Source organism: Microtus oregoni, unplaced genomic scaffold, assembly GCF_018167655.1.
Source record: "Microtus oregoni isolate MIOR12 unplaced genomic scaffold, Mior012 000000F_ref0000247, whole genome shotgun sequence".
In the NCBI taxonomy this organism is placed as follows: Eukaryota; Metazoa; Chordata; class Mammalia; order Rodentia; family Cricetidae; genus Microtus; species Microtus oregoni.
The window spans coordinates 61,264,326-61,289,701 of record NW_024543059.1 but is presented as its reverse complement, the minus strand read 5'-3'; the positions used below and the strand labels follow the sequence as shown (position 1 = coordinate 61,289,701).

Below are 25,376 nucleotides of genomic sequence, written 5' to 3'. Positions count from 1 at the left end.
GAGGGACTCAGCTCCACACTGGGACCTGGGCTGAAGAGGCCACCAGGCTTCTAGACTTGGAGATGGAGGGACTAGAAACTCAGACAGCAAGGGCAGACATGGACAGGAACAGGAATTCCAGGAGGAGCTGGGGCAGAGAGAACCCCTGGCTGTTTTTCCCATTCTGCTGCATCTCTTACTCCTGGCCTCACGCCCTCTCTTTCCTGTTTTTATCCCATGTCCCCACATTTTGTCAACAACATGTCCCCAAATGTGGCAAAATCATTCTTAGTTAATCCTGGTTATAAACCCAAACCTTCATTTATATTATTATATTTAGTCAATAAAGTTTTGGGTTCTTGAATTTAGAAGTGAAATGACATTACTATTCAATAACATTTTTTTACAAAGAGGAAGTAATTTTCCAAGGTCTTTCTTCCATGTTATCTCTGCTGTCTCCTTTCTCTGCCCTTGATGAAGAAGCTATTATAGACAGTTGATTTAATTAGAGGGCAGACTTTGGTAGTTGTTCCTAAATGCTTATTCTTCCATGACCTCTTCTTTGAAAGACAATAAAATTGTATGGCACACGTATTAGAATTATTTCAGAATAATGTTTTTTTTTTATTCTTAAAGCCTCATGAGAGCTGTAAGCATTTTTACTCAATTATTTCCAAGGCAACACCTTAGAAAGATGCTTCAGTGGGGCTAAAATATTACAAACCATAAACTCTGGTGTCTCTGTCACAGATCATCATCAAAGGGCAAGGACAATAACCACATTCTCAGGTCTCCTCGCAGTGTGAGAAAGGATCTCTCCAAGCGTTAGTGGTGGAGTGTGAACCATCATGTATTTAACCAAAGGAGCCCCGCAGTGAGGACCCCGTCTATATAGCAGTTTGGCTGCCAGCTATAAACATGCATCCTGCTCTGTACAGATAAGCAGAGATGAGAAATTCATCAGAGTACCACGGTTGCTTCTTACAGACAATTACACTGCCTGTTTCCTGTGTCTGGGACATTTTCTTCCCCCAGCTTCAATAAAATAGCTTTTCTTGACTCAGATTTGATTTTGCCTTTACCTTGTCTTTCAAGATATTACCATGAACAATATTTTTTTAATTATTTGTCCATAACTGGAGCCTTACTGTTTTCTAACCTTCCCCCCAAATGCGTATTATAAAAGTTGTTTCTTTTGGAAGGGGTAGGGGATATCTAGCTGCTAGGTAAAAACCTGAACCATATTATATAAATGCCCAGGTGCAGTTCAACACAGTGCTGATGCTAATTTGACTTTGTTGGCTTTTTTATGAACGTAAAGGCCACGGTCATCATATCTAGTGAGGAAGGAACTATGCACACTTGCTCACAGCAATTTTGTTCCATTCTCTTTCTTTAAAGCTCTCTTTTTCCTGTTTAAAGTCCAGTGGGCTGCCACTATAATAAGGCAGATGGTCGCTATCAAACCTACTGCTATTAAAACCCCTTTAAGTACCAGATCATCTCTGCTCAGTGCAGGAGCAGAGCTGGGGGGAGTAGACAGCGACACCAGGGCAATGTTGGACACAGCTGACTTCAGGGAGTTGTGGTCCACTGTTCTCATGGCCACATACACCATGTGGTTTTCCTGCATTTCTCCATCAGATTCAGGTTCAAGTTCATCAGTGACAAGCTTGGGTGAGAATGTAAATGTTTCCCTTGTGCCAGCTTGCTGAGGGTCAAGCTCCGATGTGTTCACTAGAATAGCCTTGTCAAAGTCATCGCGAATTCCCCGTAGGCTTTTACTCATTCGTATCTCATAGCTTGTTGCTGAAATTAAGAACACAGTTGGGGAAGTTTCGTCACTGAGCATTTTTTTAGTTTATTGAAAATGAGTAATGAAAATAGCCACAAAAAGTCAAACTATCAAGGAATATGCAACTGGAAAAACCCTAAATACCAAGTCAAACTGTAAAGATTCATGCTAAAATCTGATACCCACGAAGACTTGATAGTTTTAGAAAGCAAGATCCAACATAATCAATATGTCATTTTCCCATGGTTATTATGTACATTGTACATTTTAGGTAGGTTTATTTGAGCTGCCTCTAGGTTTGGTTTTAAATAGTGAAACTCTTGTAAAGTTTATACGGAAAACTGTTGCAGGATAGTTGATCACACTGTGTGAAATGTGTCACTATGTTTTTTTTTTTTTCCTGATTGGTTTAATAAAGATCTGAATGGCCAGTAGCTAGACAGGAGAGGCTAGGTGGGATTTCTGGGGAGAGCGCATAGGTTTTACATAGATCTCACCAGTGAGACACATAAGAAGTTGGACATACATTATGGAGAAGAGCTAACAGCCTCATGGCAGAGCATAATTTAATATAAATGGGTGAATTTAAGTTACAAGAGTTAGTTGATAACAAGCCTAAGCTAAGGCCAAGCTTTTGTAACTAATAATAAGTCTCCATGTCATTGTTTGGAGGCTGGTGGTCTCAAAAAAGTCTGACTAGAAAGCAGAGATAGAGATAGAGGTAGATAGATAGATAGATAGATAGATAGATAGATAGATAGAGATATCGAAGACGAAATACTGTATGAGGAAAGGTAGCTACGTAACAAAGTCAGCAAACTTACCCTGGCCCTGGTCGAAGTCTTCTCCAGGTGCCGTCCAAGAGAGGATCACATCCTCTTCCACTTTCACAGCTTCCAGGTCAGTAATTTTGCACGGTGGAAACATGTCAGGATGGGGGCCAGCTGGAACTCCCTGCACCGAGAAGGAGCCCCCGGCACTTACTCTACTGAAGTCCCACTGTTCCTCCACACCTCTGCGACCTGGTTGTTTTGGAGCGTTCATTTGAATATTATCTGGAGCACAAAGAAAAAGCCAAGTAGGAAATTACAAATCTGCTGCACAGCGTTGAGAGATTGTCACCCTGTCATTAGAGTTTCTTCAGTCAATAATGTGTCCATTCACCCATTAAGTCCCTCCACACGTGTTCTTTGGGGGCAGACTGCTGTGCTATGAGTCAGACCAAACACTCTCGCTCATGAGCTGTACAGCCATGGCAGTCATATCAGTAAACAGGTTTTTATAAAGTGTGACTAAGAGAGAGTAATACAAAGGCAGGGTGTTCTGCAAGCTCTCATCTTCAGGGTGGTACTGAGGAAGTAGCATTCAGGTTTCCCAAAGGCTGAGTTGGTCAGGTAAGGCGTGACAGGGGAAACACCCTGGGCAAAGAGAACAGCTTGCTCGGAAACCTTGGTTCAGGAAAGTAGCAGGTTAGGGAGGCTAAACTAAGAAAGAGGGTGGCTCCACCTCCAGCCCTAGCATGCATGGCACCCCGGGATTCCATCTCCAGCACTGCAAACAAACAGCAGGAGAAGAGCTCTAGATGAGGCAACCGAGCAGGCAATAACTGACCTCAGGGATCAGTGCAGGGCTTGGGTTTGAACGCCAGGGCTGTGGGGAAGCAGGGATGTTACAGTTCATCATTTGGCTTTCTAACAGGTCCCTAGGAAATGGATCAGAGTTCAGTAAGCAAGAGGTCGCTTAGAAAGAGCCATTCAGTAGTGAGACACAAGAGCTGAGTGGAACATGGGAAAACAGTGGCAGCTGTCAATGAAGACTTCAGGGGGAGGCAAGCAAGGGTAGCCCCACGAATAATTCACACAGTTAGCACAGTTGATGACAGATTCGAATGTGGGATGGTGAAAGAAAAGTTGGTTAAAAGCAGCTCCTAGACCCGGGGTGGGGGGACCCGTTTTGACAACTTGTCTTCTGAGTTCCACACACTTGTTTGGTGTGAACACACACACACACACACACACACACACACACACACACACACACAAATATTTTAAAAGTAGTTCTTAAAATAGTTTCTTATTGGTGTAATTTGATAGAAGGTGGCCAAGGAGTCAGAGAAAAATTAAGTTTATGATTTCTCTAAAATAGAACTAGTTAAATATGGGTTTTACTATTTAACAACATTTAAGCTAGACTCAATAATTACAAAATTGTGAATTCAGAGATTGTGGGCATATAAATGCTATCAAAACCATATGGCTTAGTAAAGCTATCTAATGATGATTTTTAACTTTAAGAAGTGGTGTTCACTGTGTGTCTACTATGGCAAGGTATTTTAAATATCTCATTATATCAAAATACTCAATTCCCCCAGCAAGGCAATGAAGAAGGTGACAATTTTTTTTGCCATACATTTATTGATAATGAAACAGAGAGACACAGAGCTAAGAAAGTTGCTACATGTTACACAGCAGCAAATGGGGGAGCTAGGCCTCAGGACTGGGCAGTGCCCCACTAGAAGAAGGTAGGGAAGACCCAGAGAGGTGGAGGTAGCTCAGCCAGAGAGCACCTGCCAAGTGTGCGCTAGTGTTTGGGGCCCATTCCCAGCATCGTGAAACACACCAAAAAACAAGCAAAACACATCAAAGCCAATTAAGATGAGGCGAGTGGTGCTTGTCTCAAAATCCTCCAGGTTTAGAAATAAAAATGATTAGAAATGGTCCCAGAGAATGTTTGTAGAGACAGCACAGTACGTCATATTTCTGTCTTATTTTAGCTAATGCTTCCTAATGAGACCTGAGATAGTGTTTCCTATAAAGAGAGTGCACACCTCCTATTTATCTGGCACTTTCCTTTGTGGGATAGCAGAACCTCTGCTCAACTGTGTATAATAGCCAAACTGATGTTTATTCAGGAACTCACTTCCTGTGTTGATCTCTGGGGCTGTTAGCATCACGCTTTCAACTCTTTGCTCTTGCATAAATCTCTATAAAGGAAATATGGGGCCCAACAACTTTGTCTGTTAGTTACTGCAAGCAAAGAATCACAAGACAGTATTCAAAAAAATACTAAAAGATGAAAGGATCAATCTATAGGAAATACCTATTTTCTGTCACAAATCATTAAAAATTGAAGGAGCAGTCAATAGTGGCTTGAGTATGAGTGTGTGTGTGTGTGTGTGCGTGTGTGTGTGCGCGTGCGTGTGCGTGCGTGCGTGTGTGTGCATGTGTGTGCGTGCGTGTGTGCGTGTGTGTGCGTGTGCGTGCGTGTGTGTGTGCGTGTGTGTGTGTGCGCGTGTGTGCGTGTGTGTGTGTGCGTGTGTGTGCGTGTGTGTGCGTGCGTGCGTGCGTGCGTGTGTGTGCGTGCGTGTGTGTGCGTGCATGTGTGTGCGTGCGTGCGTGTGTGTGTGCGTGCGTGCATGTGTGTGCGTGCGTGCGTGTGTGTGTGCGTGCGTGCATGTGTGTGCGTGCGTGTGTGTGTGTGTGCATGCGTGTGTGTGTGTGTGTGTGTGTGTGCGTGTTACTGGGGGCTGAGTCTTAGCTCACGTCAGGCAAGTGATCCACTACTACGGAGCTGTAGCCACAGACCCAAAGATGGTTTTAAAATTCCATGTCTCTCTCAGGTCTTTTTCTTCTTCTGTCTACGTCCTGAGTCTTGCCTTTGTCTCTCCTCCTCTTCTTTCTCCTTTCTTCCTTTATTTTTGCACGCACCCGCGCTCACACACACACACACACACACACAAATATTGCACACATTCAATGTGCAGAAGTTCTTACCGTTTGCTATATAACCTGGTACATACATAGCATGGCTTCCTGGAACAGAGTGGGCTAGGGTGCTGATGCTGGGAGAGTGACGGACACGCACTGTCAAGCTATATCTACCACTTACAGGAAAGGAGAAGAAATACCTGGAGTAAATGCCATCATTTTTTATAACATCAGCACCTGTGTACATAGACAGAAATTCAGGGTTAGCCTGTCTTCAGCGTTGATTGTTAATACTTAATGTTAAACATCTGTTCCTCTTACTGTAGAGAGCAGAGAGCTCTCTGTGCTCACAGATAGCACAGGGGAAGCTAGAATGGTAAGCACACGGGGTTGTTCTTTCGAGGGAAGGAAGGCAAGACCTGCTATCCCCCCAGAAGGCTGGGAGCAGGTGTGCTTCCTAGTCTGGTGACCTCCGTGCTATCTGTGTGGCCAGACCTCGCTCAGACTCTTCTCATGAGTTTGTTTTTCTCAGTCTCTACACCGTTTTTTTTTTTTTGGAAGTATCACATGTACTTCATGAAGAGTTTCCTTGTAGTCACGTCTGATCTTTATTTAGCTTCCTTTGTTCCTCAAAGAGATTTATCTGTGCTTTGTTGTGCACACAAGTTTGAGTTAATTGTCATGAGAAAAGTCTTAATCAGATTGTGCTGTGTTTACATCTGCCCAAAATGAACCACAGTGTGTTAGACTATTGACATTTGAACTGAACTGCCTTCTTGCCTCCTGCAGATGGTCTCTCTGCAGGTCCCCAAAGGTCTCAGAGACACTCCCCTCCCTTGCAACACTGTTTCCATTTGACATATGTTACTGTAGCAACTTTTGACATTACCATGTAGTTTAAAATAATATGGCATCATAATTTCTTCCTGTGATTACTTTAGCTCTGAAAATTGTTTTCTAGAGCTGAATAACCTATGAACAGATCGCTCTGAATGCACCCAGCCTCATGACACCTATTTCAGAAGGAACTCTTGAAAATCATCTTGGAAGTTCTCGTTCATATGATCCCAAATAACAATAGAATATATTGTACTAAAATCTATATTCAATTAAAAAACTAATAATAATTTCTAGAGAAACAAAGCATTCTTTAAGATTATTTATTGTCACATGGCCATATTTATTCGCCCCTTTGAAATAAAATCTGTCTCCAAAAGATAAATTCAAAAGCACTTACATAAATTTTCATGTAACTACAAGAGAAGCCTTTGTTTATGAGCCTTGAATGAAATGATTAACAGCCTTGGTAGCTGATAAAACAGCATGCAGCTAGTTGATTTCCTTACTATGAAACGATTAGACTGTCATTTCGAGTGGAAAGAGTTCCCTGAGCTGCAGTTGGCAGGCTGTGGTGCCTGTCACTGTGCCTCACTGCAGGGAGCCTTCTGTGAGCCTGCTGTCTTTGCATTGTGATTCTCAGAGGACAGCACAATCCAGAGTCAAGACAGAAAGCTCTAGACCCCAGGACAGCAATGCCTTCAAGGCAGCCTATCGTACCTCGCAAGCAGCCTGTCATATCCCCCAAGGTCATTTCAGTCCTCACACCACACCTTGGGCTCCAGATATTGATACTGTGTTATTATTAAAGTGCTCTGAAATCAGCTTTCCCCACTACAGCAGCATGAGAAAATTGGGGTCTGTCCATAGAAAATAAGTGGTAACTTATTTGTATGAATAGCTGGGCTCCCCTTCAAACAAGCTCTCAAGAATCAGTTGGGCTGAAGGGATTTCTCGGGGATCATTAACACCTACAGAATCTCGTCACAGTGCCACACCATGCTACTCCTTCTTACCTGCTCCATTATCCAGAAGTTGCAGCACAACAGGACCTCCAGCTTCTGGCTCCACTGTTGCCACCACAGTGGCATTGAGAATGGGATACAGACCCTTCCTCACGTTCGCATAAATTATCACCGGCTGAGGAAAATGGGTGCTGTCCCTTTCCACAAAGGCTTCCACAGTGGCTGGGTATATGGCCAGGCTGGAGGCACGGGAGGCCACTGTCACTTCCAGGGCTTGAGGAGAAGGATGTGTGTTGTTCAGCGTGTAAGTCCAGCGCCCATGCTGAAAAACAAGGGGTTGAAATGATTAGACTGTCATTTCGAGTGGAAAGAGTTCTCTGAGCTGCAGTTGAAGAAGAAGCATGAAAAAGAAAAAAAAATCGATACTTTATTAATAGTTTTTTTCACTTGGTAGTTTGGGAAGCTGAAGGGGGAGGAATGCTTGAGTCTGGGCAACACAGCGAGAGCCTGACTTAAAACAACAAAATTATAGGAGTAAGCGGATAAGGGTAGTGGTTGATGGGGCAGTCAGGTCTGAGGGATTCCCACGCCTCCTCCCAGCCTCCAGGGCTCCCTCTACCTTCAGGGTGCACCCCCCTACTCTCTGTGCTATCCTGAATAACCCTTGAAGCTTGGCTACCAGCCCTGGGGGCTCTGCCCTCCTCCCTGTCACTTCTGCTCTCAGCCCACAGGCTACTCTCGGGTCCATCCCTCTTGAATTACCAACAGCCCTGCTTTGTCTTTGAGCCTTCCTCGGTTCTATGTCCCATGCCAGAATGCGGTACCCACTTCCAGCTCTCCTGTCTCCGTGATGATGTCCTTATCGCTAGGCAGCTTCCTTCTCCCTATCCTCATGTGTGTTCTGTGGTCCCCGGTGCTTGCTCCTAACAGGGCATTTTATTCTAAGTGTGAGACCCAGAACACAGCAGGTATTCAAAAACTTACACATTTCATTAGTCCTATTATAAAGGCTATATAGAGTTGCTCCCAAACATATAGGAAACTATATCTGAATGAATAGCTCCTATAATGAAAGATACAGGTTTCCAAAAACTACTAATGCTACGGAGAAACATTGATTTCCGTTTTGAATGTAACATTGTTTTATCTAGTACTTAACACTGCGGATATACTTTGGTTGCTCCTCTTAAGTTTTTAACATCCACAAAATGTTTTTATAATGTTTTGACGTGTCAGCACACTTCCTTTAGGTCATACATCCAAGCACGTGACTCACTGGCAAGCCCTACGCTTGCCTGAGCACGGCCAGGTGTGAACAGGCTCCCACACTGACCTTGGCAGTTCCTGGAACCCGAAGGCTAGCTGTCCGAAAGGCCAGGTTGACGACAAAGTCGCTAGCGTTGTACTTTCTTCCACTGGGATCCAGTACTACCATCTCAGGGGGCCCGCTGGTCTGCCACGTGACTTGGAAAACCGTGTCATTGCCCACGGCCCCATCCACAGTCACAGGGTTCGTCCGTTGCTGCTGGGGCGGCACGGTTTCATACATGCTCTCAAGCTGTGGGAGAGAATGCATGGGGCAGTTTCCAGTGAACACCTCACGTTCCCTTCCTTTACCTTGCTTTTGTAATAAAAAAAAATGACTAGGTAAAAGTAAAATACATTTAAGCCTTGAACTCACAAAGATCCTCCTGCATCTGCCTCTGGAGTTCTAGGATTAAAGGAGTGGACCTCCACATCCAGCTTATTTTCCGCTTTTAAAAGTTGGGGTATTTTCACTTCTTGCTGTGGAGTCATTGGAGTTCCTTGTCGATTTTGGATATGGGTCGCATGTCAGAAACACAGCTTTTAAATACTGCCTCCTTCCACAGGCTCTGCCTGTGTTGGACTGATTGTTTTCTTCACGAAGCCAATTTTTAGCTTGATGTAATCCCCCTTGGTTAATTTTAGTCTTTATTTCCCATGTTTTGAGAATATTATCCCCTGCTTCCATCACCCCCCCCAAAAAAAAACCCATGTTTATCCTAATGTGCCAGACTGTTTCCACTATGTTATCTTCTAGGTCAGGTTTACTAAGAAGAATTTTGTCTCTGTTGACTTGGGTTTTGAAACTGGTAAGTGATGTGGTCTTCTTCCATTCTTCTGCGTGTGGGCATCCAACTTTTTAGCATCATTTGTTGAAAAGTTCGTTCTTTCTTGGTTGCATATTTTCAATCCTTTTTGTCAAAATTTGATTGGGTGGCTGAGCACTGTGGTCCATGCCCATAATTCCAGCATTTGGGAGGCTGAACAGGAAGACTGCTAAGAGTTTAAGGCCAGCTTGGGCTAGTGGGCTAGCCTAAAGAATAGTTTGGCTGAGCGAATGCTACTGGTTGGCAGAGTTGTTCTACAGCACTTGCACTGTCTCTTTCACCAGGCCTATAGAGATTCCGCCCAGATGGCTACTGTCTGCCAAGTTTATGTGATATTTGCTTCTTTTCTTTTTATGAATCTTCACTTTATCTTTGACCTTTGAACACTTGATTTCAATATCTCTTGAGACATTTATTTGACTGCTGGCGATGGGATGATTACCATCTTTACTGTGCATATCTAAGTTGCATGTTAAATATTTCCTGGCAAAAATTCATTGAGTTCATTGTTTACATCAAGCGTAACTTGGCAGGTTTACTCACCATCTGTGAGGAAATTGCAGGTGAAATTCTGTTTGAAACATAGCTCAGTTATGCCTAAACTCTTTAAAGTATTTAGACTGGAAAAGAATTTAATGGTAGCTTGATTAATGGACGTTTTTGTGTCCCACATCAAATAGGTTGTGCTAATTAAAGGAGCAATCTAAAACTGAGGCTGGTGGCTCTGCCTGTGATTCCTGTAGTTAGAAGATAGAACTAGGCAGAGTTCAAGGAGTTCAAGGCCAGCCTGGGCTACATACAGTCTGAGTCATATGAACCCTGTCTAAAAACAACACACACACACACACACACACACACACACACACACATGCACATATGCATACAAGGATAAAGATCTAGAAATGTCTAGAACTTCATGAAATAATTAATATTCATAATAAAGGTAAGAAGCTTTAAAGATGTTGAAGCAGCCAGAGTGAAACACAGTGTTGTTGAGGGAAAAATTGATTGAACTGAAGAAATGAAAACACAGCTTCTTCTTTTTGTTTTGGACCTTGGCCCACTCCACCGGTCCTATCCTACCCTACTCTATTCCACCTCTAGCTGCATTATCAAGCATAAAGAAGTCATGTCATGGACCGTGAAAGCTGAAGTGGTCATTACAGAAAGTAACTCCTGGAAATGAGCCACACAGACATGAGGTTAAATGACTCCAGGCTCTGGGGACACCAAGAAGCACATTAGAACCTTCTGCATACAGAGGAATAATGCATACAAAAATGTGGATGGTACAGTCCATCTGGCCTACCCCCCTCCACACATAGAAGATAGAGATTCTGACCTGTAAACTTTGCTGGAAAATGTCTCCCGTTCCAGAAGATATTCTACAGAAAGCTTCAGTCATTCTGTTGGGATTAGATTTATCTGGAATGAAGAACTTTAACCCTCCTGAAACACATGATTTGAATGCCAACTATTAAGATAGAAAAAAATAAAGATGACATCTTCTCTGACACACTGTGTCTGTATTAGTGTGTTAGTCTGGAGTTAGTAGGAGGTGGCCTTGCCTCATTGTGAATAACATCTCATATATCTCTTTGGCAAGTGGCCTTAAGGAGGTGATTTTTGTTGTCAATTCATGGATTTTTTTTCAGGTTTTAGTGTTTTGCTCACTATAGAAGAACTTAGTAAATACTTACGGACTAGTCTTAGATCAAAATAATTTCTAAATACTCTAGATGAATTGCTAGTTGTTGCATTACTATGCATTTGCACTTATATTCCGAGATCACCATTTTTAAACTATCCAACAAATCTTAATTTTCAGTGGTTCATTTTGTTGGATTACTTTTTATAGAATGTAAGATGAAATTATTATTTGCCTTGTCTAGAAAAAAGCAGACATGTAAATCTTACAACGGTGCTTGTATGTGTACTGGAAGTTGTTGCAGTCGTCTGATAGGATCTCAGTTTCATAAACATGCATTCTCAAGCTGGCTTAACAAAATCACAAAAATACTATTTGCATTAGATGTACAAAACTTCAATTGTAGGGAAAACATTTTAAAATTGGAAAAATTTTTAGCTAATTTTAGCAATGATTTGTGTGTTTTAGAAGAAATCTTTCCCATTTTTTCCCCCAATGAAGACATGTAACCTGGGCTTCATAGCTGAGCTTTGAATGTTCAGCTTTCAGGGCATGCTCTAAAAGATACCTTCTTGAGAGGCTTTTACCTGTAAGATGTGATAATTCCTCCAGTTTACTGGCAGCAGAGGAACCCAGGGCGATGGAGTGAATGGTGACCCCGCTGCTCACCGCGCTGAGCAGACAGTTGCTGATGTGCTCATCTGCTCCGCTGGTCACCAATATCATGACAGAGCCGTCGGCTCTCCCATTTCTCTTCTCAAGCACCTGAACAGAGATAGCCAGCGTGGCTTAGGAGGAAATGTGATTCAAATTGTCTGACTAAACAAAGGAATCTGTGCTCATGTACAATGGCTACCACTGTTGCCTACACCTCTTCGAGGTCCGCTGTGCTCTGTGACCGTCTCCAAGTTGGTCGCACCTCACTCCATCACAGTGCAGTTATACAGGCTTTGTCTCATGGAAGATATTATGCACATTATGGTATGAGAATTTTGCCTCTAAGACGGAGCCAGTAACCTGTAAGAGGGCTGAGAGCTGTGGCTCTCACCCTTAGCTACATGGTAGAATTAGACGGGAGTGTTTAAACAATTCATTACCAAGTTACACCCCAGATCAATAATATCAGAACCACAAGACCTGAAACTCAGGCATCATGGGTTTGCCTGAGAGTGAACCTAAAGTCACGTGCACACTAAGCTGCACTCTACCACTGAGCCCGATCACCACCTCCTGTTTTCAATCAGGCAATGTCAGTGGGCAGCTTAGGTTGAACAACTGTTGGCTAGGGGTGGAAATAGTCCTATGTGGTATCTTTTTCTCTATCAGATTTAGACATGTGCACTTCAGATGCTGATTTAGATAAATCCTGTCAGTCCTGAAACATGTATGTAGGCTTAATTTTGTGTGTGTGTGTGTGTGTGTGTGTCCTGGTTTGTGGGTCCACACATCTGTGTGAGTGTTGATTTATTTATCTTCTCAGACTCTCTTGATTCTTACATTTGAAATCTGGTGTTTCTGTAGGCAGGAGACCAAAACTCTAATTTTGCCTTGAAACATACAAAGATAACAATTGTCCCAGCTGGGGCCACTTCAGAATAAGCAGGGACAGTTTGGAGAGACTCTAGATGACACTTTCAGTCCCTTAGCCACGCCCATTGTACTTATATATACTCATTCTTTTAGCAAGCAGTTCTTAAATAATTATGACATTGGCTACTTCCTTCAGCCCAGGGAGTGCAATGGGAGTAAGAAATGGGGTCCTGACTTTAGGAATGATGCACCTTTACTCCCTAACAGCCGAGGCCGCTGTGACCATACTATAACGGAGCACCCCTTTTCAAAAACAAAAAGAAAAAACACGCAACAAACAAACAAAAACATGCCCTCTCAAACCTGAGATTCAAAATGAAAAAGAAGGCCGCCGTGGCAACTGAGACCCAGAGTACGCTACCTCAAAGCCTCGTTTAACGCCCGCGCAGGTGTTCGCTTCTTCTTCGGTGGACACACTGGTGGGCAGATAGGACGCCAGCTGCCTCCGGTCATCGTCACTGTTCATTTGCTGCAGCTGGGCTCTGATTTCTCCTTTGCTATCAAAGGTGACAATGCCCACCAACGTGCGCACTTCAACAACTTGCATTAAGTACAACTCAGCTGCTTGCTGCAGTCGAAGGAGTCTGTCCGCCTTTGTCCCCAGGAGAAAAGAACAAAAGAGGAGGGGGGGGTGACATGTGATTGGTTGACCAAAGATGATGATGTGATTCAATTAGCAAAAATATTTGTCGATTTTTTACAGACACTGGACAGCTCTTTGAGTTGTAAAGCGTGGCATAGGACTGGAACATCTTTTTCCGATTAAGCGTATACTTGACCCACAATTCAGCTAATTGTGTGTTAGTTGTGCAGAAGAAAGTGTGTTGAGAAACAAGTTGTTCACAATTAAGATGGCTTACCCTCCCCATTTCACTCCAGCTCAGAATTTAACAACCTTTGACGTCAATTGAGAATATGTTTGTAACTGTTGTTGTTGTTTTTTTTTTTTTAAATTCAGTCCTAGTGAGAGGAAACATTGCACAGGGAAGTGCTAATACAGAGGTGTGCTGGTCCCTCTGCCACGGTGGCCATTGAGGCTAGACTCTGTGCCTATAGAGTCAGCAAGGTGCTATGTTTGTTGGCTGGATTTGTACATAACAGGCACTCATCAAGCATAGGGACAGTGCTACCAACTAATTCACTCGGGTGCTTTATTGGTGGCTCTGAAGGGAGAGAAGAAAAGAGTCTGCTGAATCCCAGCGATCAGCTGCTCCTAGATGGCTGGGACTCTATCTTTTGATGTCTGCTTTGTTATCCAGACCTGCCTCTCCCACCTCTCAGGAGCCATTACCAATTAAATGTCCCATCGATACTGCAGACTAGACAACATTTTAATTTATTGCTCCTAACCCAAATATTACTTCTTTTATAAGCTGGGGAGAAGGTTAGTAGGGAGACATGGACCTTGAATTCGGCCTCGACCTTTCAAAATTATGTGGGCATAGAAAACATTACTACTCTGTGGCTTTGGTTCCTTCTGTCACAGAGCATAGGGACTGAGGGGGAACACAACAGTTTTTGTCTTCATCATGGTGGTTGTGCCGTCATTCCCAGTCACAGCCCCTAAGAGTTGACTGGAGTGTGGCCAGGCAACAGCTTTAAACTACATGTAAGTTTTAGAAAAGGGTTTTAGGGGAGAAAAGGTACAATTAGCAGCAGCACAGGGATGCTAATGGGCTTGGGGATTCTGTGTGAATTTCATTGATCTCACCTTCTCAATCTCTGGGCCTCCTTCTGAGTGTGTCCTACCCATTTCCCAAGAAAATAAGGTATCTTCGACTCTTTAAAAATTGTAGTGTCTTCCCTCATCATACTCTGAATAAAACAGAGCCAAAACCTGATGGGGAATGGAAAGAATGGGCTTTGGTCCTTTGGAATCCGTGTGTTACCTCTGCCATCTTCTTGGACACGTCCATCACTAAGCAGATGACTTTGTCCCCAGCTTGCATGAGGGAGAAGGTGGGAGGAGGTGGAAGCTCAGCCCCATGCATGGGGAGGCTGTGATGAAAGTCAGAGGAGTCTGCGATTACATCCCAAGTGCTCCTGAGGCTGCACTTTTGGTTCTGCAGGTTTGGGGCTTCGTGGTTGTGGGTACTTGCATTGCAGAATTCAACCACCTGGAAAAGCAAAAATCACCCTGAGTTCCCAGAGCAGGACTCTTCTCATTCTCTGTAGGCCACAGGTAAAAAAATGGACAGAGCTGAAAGCAAGGTCTCGTGCGTCTTTATTTTCAAAAGTGACAGCAAGTTTGCAAATAACTCCTGACACCTTTTGTTTGACAGAGTAGCGCCCTGAGGTCACAGGAGCAATCTCTTGTAAAAGCATGTTTGCAGTAAGAAAACAGAGCAGACTGTGTCTATATACCTTAGCCTTAAATAGAACAACCCCCCTCCTCCCTTGCATGACACTGTGTTAAAGAAACACCCTAGGTGAAGATGTCAACCTGGCCAGCCCATTCTTTGGGATCTCATTATGTGACACTGTGTCTTTTCTGGGGATCAGTCAACATACAATGATCTAGTGCAAATATTGATCCCTATGAGGGTAAGAGGAGGGCAAAACAACTTAAACCTACTTCCTCAAACTCTTTGCATTTGGAAACTGGACTGGTGATAATTCATTTAAAGACAATCCACCTATGCCAGCATTCCCCATTAAAGTTACAGCTTTTGCAATGCAAGGGAATGCCTGTCTATTCCCAGGCCCTATGAAGAACAAAGAAAAGAGCCATGGAGCTCAGAGTTTGAAAGAAATGTACGGGCTCCCTGACTCCATCTCTGATTCCATGGGCAACACCTGCTTAGTTTTTCAGTGGGGTGTGAGTTAGGGGCACACCTGTTCCTCTTCATTGAGGGTTTTTTATCCCAACATCTCATGACTGTACAAGGTGATTTTTAAATTTTTGTGACTGGATATGTTTGAGTAGGTTTTCTTTTCAAGGGGTTACAAAGATGTTATCTAATCACAGATAACATGAACCAACTATCTAGAACTTGGTACAGGACATATATGAAAGATATAAATTAAAAAATAGAACAGATAAAAGCAAGAAATACCAACGGTCATGTTCACATTGCAAAGGACCGTTGACTAAAACCAGGCTGAAGAAACAAGTTAGTAAAATGAAGGAAAGAAGGAAGAAAAGATGGGCTCAAGAGAGGGATGGAGGGGAAAGGGAGAGGATAGAGGGAGAACGTTTCCAATGCAAGCAGGATTGGTCAGCCATGTAACAGGGAAAAGACTCCAGAAAGACACGTGCCCACCACACCCCCTGTCCAGCAAGAAAAGATCTACAGATAGTGACTTTCAGGTCTTCGGAAAGTGCAATAGACAAATGAAGCCACACAGGCGGGTCCCATTAAACCTGTGAACTAGCCAACTCCCTCCTTCCTGACTCTATGCTTTCTCCTAGCGCAAGGTTCCGGTGACAGTTTGACTATATGTGTGACATACTTCTTAAAGAAAATGAAGTGGCCAGAGAGAAACACTGTAACTGAATACTCTTAAGTATCAGTTTTAAAATGGGGTTACACATTCATCGTTTGTGAGTTGATATGAAATATTAGTTGACAAGACTTGGGTACAAAGCTGAGGGTCAGTTCACTTCCCTGGGCTAGTTTGCTTGTCTTTGAAGTTCTAGATTTTTTCAAAACAAAGGAAAGAGCCTTGAGGGAGAAAAATATTGCTATTTGCTCCTTCATTCTTGCAAACTTCATACCTCTTCCTCTGAAATGACACAGAAAAGGAATGGCGCCACATGGGCAGCTTATTTTGTGGCCTCAAAGGACCTCTTCTTGGACATTCTCCTGGAAAGTGGATTTTCACTTTTAAAAAACAATCTGTATTTGCTATCATTTGGAGGAGACAGATTTTTCTTTCTGTTTTTAAAATGTAGGATAAGGACTAAGTTAACTGTAGACCCCTCAGACTCTATTATAGTGACTCTTATTTGTCCCGATTTTTACATCCTTCAAGCAGATCTGTGGTGTGGGAGGTCCTTCTGTCTATGTGTTGCTTTTATTGATTAATGAATAAAGAAAGAAGTGGCTTGTCCTATAGCATGGGAGAAGGAAGGTGAAGTTAGAGGGAAGCCATGGATCCTCCACCTGAGATAGACGCTGGGAACACTGCCCGGTAAGCCACTGCCATGTAGTGATATGCAGGTTAATAAAAATGGGTTAAATTAATATGTAAGATCTGGCCAATAAGAAGCTAGAGCTAATGGGCCAAGCAGTGATTTAAATAATATGGCTTTTGTGTGATTATTTCTGGTCTAAGCTAGCCGGGTGGCTGGGAACCAACAAGCAGCCTCCTTCCAACAGATCTGTGTATAGGAGTTTGTCCTTCCAAGGACGTACTTACAGAAGGCAAACTCTGCATGAACATTATCGATGCAGTTGCATTCTGGGTGCTGTTGTAGAGGAATGTGCATCCTTCTCTGAAAAGCTTGCTGATGATGCAGTCTTCATGGGGACAAAGACCCTTTTCACACACAAACACCCCAGTGATGCCAGATGAACACCTAAAAAATGGAAGGAGAAACTAGGAAGTGGGTATTTTTAGAAATGCTTTTCTTTCTTGATTATCTTTTCTAATAGCTTGTTTCAAGGATTATAGCTCGGTAGACATGTGCAAACATTTTAGAGTCTTCTCTTAAGGAAGTTTATTAGCCTTAGAAATATAGTCTCTCTCTTTCATTTTAAAGCCCTTGAGTTTGGGTGAGGGAGTTCTGTATTGCCAAAACCTTTAGTGAACAGAGTGAGACAAAGTGGAAGGGAGCTCAGAGGGACTGTGGGATAAGGAAGACTGGGGCAGCAACATCCTGAGCTCCACTGGACATCAGGGAAAGAGAGTGAACTTTGGAAAGACTCCATCTTCATTAAAATATTCTGAACATTGCTATGTGAGTGAGAAATGGTGCCGTTTAGAAGCAATACTGATGATGTCTATCTGTCTACTAGTGAGGATGCTCTCTGCTCTAGAATTCTTGGGAGGTTTTTTAGATATATGGATTTCCATGCACAAATCTGAAGTAGCATGTGTATGATTATATGAACAGCAGTGATATTTAAAACCACAAAAGGTTGCTATTAATCACTATGTCCAACAGGAGGGGCTAATTGAATGTGTTATGGCATAACAACACAATGGAACACTGTGTAATAATTTTTAAAAAGGTGAGTAAAATATATATATTCCTATTTATTTAAATTTTTTTGATGAGGCAAAATAAATAAGAAATGAATCAATATTGTTATTCAAAGGTGATAATAGTAGGTAGAAAGAAGACAGTGGTCAAACAGTGAAGAATATAACTTTTTACAGTTCATAGAAGAAGCAGAATGAAGATGGTGGTCAGTAAGATAGTGAAGGACATAACTTCCTCATTGTTCATATTTGAATCACATAAATACTTGCCCATTTTAAAACTCAATGAAAGTTAAAAATAAAACAGAATAATTTATTTTACTTGCTAATATTTACTTGTCCTTAATCTATTTTTATTTCTTATTTTTGTGTCATATTATACTTAAGTCAAGACAAAAAAATTCTATTTTCTTTTTTGTCACCTGATTTTTTTTTAGCCTTTTGAGACAAAGTTTCACTATGTGGTTCCGGCTGATCCAGAACTCACATGTGGACCAGGCTAGTTTTTATTTATGGCACCTTGTGCCTCTGTCTTCCTAGTGCTGAGATTATAGCAGCATGTGTCAATGTGTCTAGCCACTTACCATGAAAAATATTCGAAAACCCTCCTAGTTTTTTTTAAATATTCAGTGCACTCAATCAGTAGTGCTATGAGATAACCCTTCTATATTTTCTGAATATGTATTCCTCTCATTGGTTAATAATGAAACTGCTTTTGCCTTATAGCAAGACAGAAGAAGGCCAGGTGGGAAAGCCAAACTGAAAATTCAGAGAGGAGAAGGGGGAGATGCCAGCCAGCCTCTGAAGAGGCAAGATGCCAGCAGATCTGTAGAGCCACGGCCACATGGCAACACATATATTAGAAATGGGTTAATTTAAATGTAAGAGCTACTTAGTAATAAGCCTGAAGCACAGGACAAACAATTTGTAGTATTAAACCTCTAAGTGATTATTTAGAAGTTACTATGGGACTGGATGGGGCAGGGCAGGACAGAAAAACTCATTTACAAGCAGTGAATTTTAAATATGAGAGAAAGCACTGACCTTGTGACTTGAATTTCATTTCGCCCATTCAGGTAGAATGGCTTGTCCTTGCTATATTCATCAAACACTCCCCAGCGGAGATGGGCCCATTCATGGACAAACACTCTGCCTGTGGAAGAGAGAGTTGTGGCCTTTTGAGCCCCTAAAGTCTCAGCAACGGGCCTTGCTAATCAACGTCAATGTAGTATTGCCTGACTATATTCTTGCTCCAAACACTTGAAGTCAGAATTTTGGTCATTTTCCTCACTCTTACCTACCTCATCCTCTACCATCATAGAAATGAGAGCATGAAAATGATTGCTCCCATGACCGCGAGGTAGTGCCCATTTGATGAAGAGACAAGGAGTCCCACATTCTCTTTCTCCCTGAAGTTGTCTAACAAGTTTTTCCTTAGCTTCTTGCATGCAGCCCAGTAGGTTCAGGACTTAGAGGGAAGACGCACATCTTTGTAATTAAATAACTTTTCGAAGTTTAGTCTGTGCCTAAGCATGCTTGTTCTCTTGTGGGCATTGCCCTATCTACATCAGTGACTGCAACCTAGCAACCAGGGAAGAAGGAAGGAACTGAAAAGATCACAGCATCCCTCTCCAGCCTTGATGCTCCTTTCTCTTTGATCCTGTTTCCTAACCCTTGCTCTTGGAAATTCTCATTCTTAACATCAAATCCTTCACAGATTTATCTTGTCCTCTCTAATCTTAGATCTCCTTTCCTTCCAACTTCAGCTCAGAGGTTAATTGTTCTCCATGGAAACATTGCAGGTCAATGCCCTTCCCAAACCAAAGCACCCATCCCCTTTGCCTGAATTAATTTAGGTCCTGTAACTCAAGGTGCACTTTGTGCGATGTTTGCATCTAGGGAGGAAACAGTCACAGCTGAGAGGAACAGGGAAAGTATGTATCGACTTATGAATCTAGAGACACTGACGAAGTCTTATGCAGGACCAGAGAACACCAGCCTTGAGGTTAGTTACCAGATAGAGGGAAATCCAATGTTTAAGAATTTTATAAAATATTCTATGGTATATTGCTTTACTTCCTGCTTGCTAAGCAGGAATAACAAAGTCTACTTAGTTTTAAATTTCATAAAAAATAAAAATCTTTGAAGGGCCCTACTTAATTTTTTTAGCCTGTTTTGGAACTTGCTCTTAGAGACCAGGCTGGTCTCGAACCCACAGAGATCTGCCTGTCTCTGCCTCCCGAATGTTAGAATTAAAGGCATGTGCCACCACCTCACCCACGGTCTACCAGTCTGCAGGCTGGTGACTGTGACCTTTCTCTTAAGTGTCATACACCAATATCTGACCATAGCCAGTCATCAATAGGACGCTCCCCTGCTCCCCAACATCTTCTTGCCTAACCCAGACCAATGACTTCCCCTCTCCCCTGGTGCCCCTATTTCCCAACGTCGTCCTTGTTCTTAACGTCGTCTGCACACAGCTCTTGTCTTTTACTCTGCAGCCAGCCAGCCGGAACTCCTTTCTGGACTACTCAGCACTTTGGACCACTCAGATTTCATAAGAAAATACTTTAAATGAAATTGGATTTCTGGGCATGGGAAATCCTTGTTGCCTGTATTCTGGATTCGGGCCTTTTGTCCGTGATGCCCAACTCACGCCTCTTGATCCCACCCCTGAAGGATTCTGATGTATCCTTCCGCATCCAGCTTCTCCTTCATTGATCCTAGCAAGCCCACTTACGCACACGGACAGATCCACCTTCTGAAAACTATATGGTCCTGTTGTTCCCACACACGTGAGCCTTCAGTGGGGACTTCATGGTGTGGGTTGCAGGGGACATGTTGGCATTTCCCTTCATGTCCTGTCCATGGGTCTAATTCTTCCCTCAACAGCCTTGGGTCCCTGTGCAGATTCCGTATTTTTCACATGCTTCCTGATACTCTCCTTTCCACTAAGCAAAGTGTGGCTCAGCTCTCCTCTGTGAGACATCTCCCGACAACCCTAGGCTTTGTTGTCTCCCCTGGACTCTCAGAGCGCTACTCTATACCTTAGCTGGTTCTTGGTCTTCCTGGCTCATTCCGTCCCTTTCCTTCCTTGTGCACTTGGCTTGCCTCCTGACAGGTGGAAGGTTTTATGAGATCTCTTCTGTACCAAACACAAGCTACTGTACTTTTGAGGGGCTGGATTTTTATTATCTGAACTTACCTCTTGAGCCGTATCCTGCTATTAACTCATCATTTAGTAGGAAGTTCGGAGTGAAATGGATGTATTTCCCCTCTTTTCCACACCCTCTGTGCTGTAGGGTATATGGATCATCCTCATGTACCCCATTCTGCTCAGTCACTATGACATTTGCCTAAAATAGAACAAATTTAAGCTACAATTTTGTTGTATGTAATTATGCATGATTTTACAACAGATTAAAGGCAGAAGGAGTGCCTTGAATTTAAGAGTTAAGATATTCTGAGAACTAAACATTAGCTGAATTTGTTGACACTTTCAGAAAGATCTTTAAAATTTAACCAGTTTCCATGAAACTTCTTTCCCTCCTTTATTACCCTCCCATTTTCCAGAGCAAAATATTCTCGGACATCAACATTGTAAAATTATGATATTATGGCACTATAAAAGCCATAAAGTTGGGAACATGTAATAGTATTTGCACATCACCCAGGACTGCACAGTGAAGAGCTGTGACAGTTTCAGCCAAGTCTCCATGGCTCCTCTATCAGCGAGGGCAGCAGGACAGTGCTTGTGAGGTCTCCTCTGTACTGAGTATAAAATACTGTAGCTCCATCATTTGTTTCCATAACCAGGTAGATCAGTATCATTCACTAAATTGTGCTTAACTGACATTATGATGTATCCAAGACATCTGATGATATTACATATGCTGAACTTAAACCTTTCATAGGATCAGGGTACCACCGTTGACTTCTCAGTAGGACTGAAGGGCAAGTTCACTAATGTAACCTTTATTGAGACTGCGTAGCTTGGTGTAAACAGTATGGGTTTTGAAGTTGAATAGATATTCAAACTCTGGGTCAGTAATTATTACTTATTTGCATGGAACAAAGTCCTTACCCTTTGTGAACATAATTATTAATTTTTGATAATAGTAACTAACTTGAGGCTGCATAGGCATTATAGACACGCGCGTGCGCGCGCGCACACACACACACACACACACACACACACACACACACACACACACGCCCAAATTGAAGGTACTTAATGGAAGTTTAATAAACTCTAGGTTTTCCCAGTTCCCTGTTTATCTTCATGCAAGCACTGTCAAATGCTTTTATCTGATGAAAACCCAAATGCTTTTGTAAACCACTCAATGGCTTCATGCCTTTGGGCTATAGTCTACATTGCTAGGCCATTCAATTTCTAAGAGAACCTTCAAGGGAGAGCTAAAATTAAAACAATCCAAGGAAATTTAAGCCAAGTGACAAAGATTTTTAAAAGACATGTTTTCCATGCCCTAACTACTCTGATGGTACTATAGTTACAAACACCAAGCCCACTCTATTGCTGAAGCCCTATGTTCTTCTCCATGCTCTGTTCTTAGCTCTCCTCATATATGCAATGGACTCTTATTCACAGTAGTTTCAAATGCTTTAGCATGTATTTAACCAGTGAATATTTGCATATCACCTGCAGTTTGTTTGTGTTCTTCAAGGTTAAGACATTTTGTGATTAGAAAAGAAGATGGAACCACTTGCCCCTTATTCTTGCTCACCCCTCTCTATTCTCCTTTGAATCGGCATGCCGGAAGGGCGAAAGCATGCTCCTTTACTTCACAGTTGCATTTTTACACGTATGGATGACGCTCAGTATGGGCTTGACTTTTCCCAACCCAATGCAAGTGAAGATTACCAGAACTGGATTGGGCTGGTCCCTGCTCACCCTCAGCAGGATAAACCTGACTCTTTCCTCTACTAAAAACTGAGCCAGGATCATGTGCATTGCAGAATAGAGATGTCCCGAGAAGCAGATTAAACTGTGGCACATGGCTTAGTTTGTGACTGAATAATTCGCACTTGTTACTGTTTCCATTTTTCTTTCTTATAATCATGTGGACTATGGGATAAAGTCCACACACTTTCTCAACAACACTCCTTGCAGTAACATAGCTCTGTCCCAGTATCAATGGCAAAGTAGATTTGAAAAGTTTTTCTCCCTCAACTTGAATTAGGCTCTTTTAAGAGAATCCCAAATCCTTACCTTTTCATAGGATTCTTGTTTGACTTTGCTATAATTATGAGCTGTCCAAGTGGCAGGAATTAAAATCTGGATAGTCCTGAAAAACACTCTTCTCTTGGTAGCATTGAACAGGTAAAAGGAAGCTTCAGTTAGCATCTCCTATAACCAAGCAGAAACACTGGCACCTGTATACAAATCCCTGTTTCTCTGAAGACACATAAACCACAGTGAAAAACACATAAACAGATTCTGAATGAAGCCCTGAAGGTTTTCTTGGAAAAGACATTGAATGGCCACCTGTAAGAGATTGTTAGTACACTGATTGTATGTCGGGGCTTGCCCTCACGATTTCCCCAAGTTTCTGAAAGGGTTTTAAGCTTTCACTGAACACATCCTGATGTCACACCTATGGGCATGTCCGGGCCTGCACCTTCTGAGGATATTACTTTCACTTTAAGCAATAACTAACAAAGAGGCTCTTAGGTAACGAACCTTCCTTTCCATGCTACAGTAAAAACTGTCATTATTTCAGAGAACATCGAGAAAAAACAAGGGATTTCTCTCTGGCAGTCTGCGTAGACTCTTGTGAATTCTTCCCTGGTAATTCTCCTTCTTGAAATGAGATAGCACAGGATGATCTTAACACACGCCCCCATGCTCCTCTGGCATTCAACCATCCGGTTTGCTTTCACCATCGCCAACTTTGGTTTCTCTAAGCCGTTCTCCAGGAGAGTCACATATAAAAACTACAATTATCTCCTACAGCTCACAGATGGTAATTAATAGAAAGACAGAAGAGGGCTCTATGAGGGGAGACTCTCCCCGACTATGTGATCTGGCCAGAATAGTCACAGTCCTGCAGTCTGCGTTGTCTTCAAGAAATACTGGTCTCTGTACTGCTCAAGTTCAAACCTGGTGGGGTTAACTTCTTAAACACGGCAACAGGTCTGAACTAATGGGCTAATGGTATTGACTGTATAATTGACACTCACCTTAATGTTTGCAATCAGGCTCAGATTCTCGGGTACCTGAGGATTAATCGCAACAAGCAATCCATCGTAGCCATTGTCTTGAAGCTTCACTCCGGCTCCTGGGAGAAGCAGTTCTGGACTTAGGGCAAACAGAAGAGTCACAAGTTTCAGCCCGCGGACAGGTCCTGTGTTACTCCTGTGGGCCATCTTGTACTGAAGCCTCCGGTTTACTCACAGAGAGCCTGCTGGGTACCTCGAGTCAGGTGATCAGTGTGGAAGCCGATGGCTTCTTCCTGCACTTGGAAGTTCTTGACAATACATGATGAAGGAGTTGCCTTCTTTGAAAAATCTGGGGTGGATCTATCTGGGACCTGTTGCTACAAGTTCTTCTCTAAGGCGGTAATTAGTTCTCTCCTGTTCTGTGGCTAAGCTTCCTCCTGAATCATATTTGAACAAGAAGACTTCCACCCCTTACTAACTTCATATCTTTTCAGAGAGAAAAGGGAAATGAGGCAAGAAGGAGCTTAAGAGCAATGGGCCTGTCTGCATGGCAATCAGAGCATTGGAATCCATCAGGCCACCTCAGCACCCAGTGATTTTCCTTCCTGAGTCCCTGGCAACTTCCTCCATCAACACCACTTCTCTTCTTCACTCGGGACACTGTGCCTGTTGTGACAGTCCCTTGCTTGCTTATTTTGAAGATTTGGAAATTATCCCATATGCCTGTCCCTAGAGCCCTGGGCCAGGCAGTCTGGGCAAGCTCTGAGCTGATGACTGGGGTTAGGAGACCAGATACCCCCCTAGGGAGGGCCAAGTGCCAGGAGCTTGGATGCTGTGCAGGCCAAGGCCTTTCCCCTGTCCCCAATGCCTTTACTCCCACTGCCAGGGAAAAGAATGAATTTCTTTCTAAGCACGGCTCTCCTGGGAATAAGGGCTTGATTCAATCAACTTGTATCTCCTGCAGCATCACAGAATGAAGCAGCAGGCTTCACAAATATTTTATGCCTTGTTTATGATCTCTGTTAACAACCCAGTGCTCTGAAATTTGCAGGTGAACCCTTTTAAATGTCATTCCCTGGATGCAGACATCATCTTTATTCCTGCTTTTCAAATGCTGATAATTAGCCAGTGTGTGGGACGGAATGCATACTATTAGAGAATGGTGGATTATACCATCTCTACCTGTGATTGACTATGGCAGCTGAATAAGAAATGTCCTCCATAGGTTCAGGTATCAGAATACTTGGTTCCAGGGTGGTGGCGCTGTTTGGGGAAGCTTAGGAGGTACAGTCTTGCTGGAGAAAAAGAATTTCCCTGGAGGTAGTCTTCGAGAGTTTAAAGCTCCGTGCCATTTCCAGCTAATTCTGTCTACTCTTGTTTACAGTTGAGAATAAT

General features: G+C 42.8%; 1 protein-coding gene across 1 annotated transcript; it reads right to left on the bottom strand.

The window, feature by feature from the left end:
• Positions 1-592: 592 nt before the first annotated feature.
• Clca2 (chloride channel accessory 2) lies at positions 593-24,188 on the bottom strand. Its single transcript, XM_041657073.1, has 14 exons — positions 24,003-24,188; positions 23,032-23,169; positions 21,007-21,157; positions 18,846-18,954; positions 17,016-17,175; positions 14,543-14,770; positions 13,015-13,245; positions 11,651-11,828; positions 10,758-10,864; positions 8,617-8,841; positions 7,335-7,605; positions 5,548-5,718; positions 2,599-2,829; positions 593-1,788 (listed from the first exon to the last, which is right to left on the bottom strand). Exons 1-14 carry the CDS (start codon positions 24,186-24,188, stop codon positions 1,346-1,348), a joined length of 2,829 nt encoding a protein of 942 aa, XP_041513007.1. The 3' UTR covers positions 593-1,345.
• Between the last annotated feature and the right edge of the window lie 1,188 nt (positions 24,189-25,376).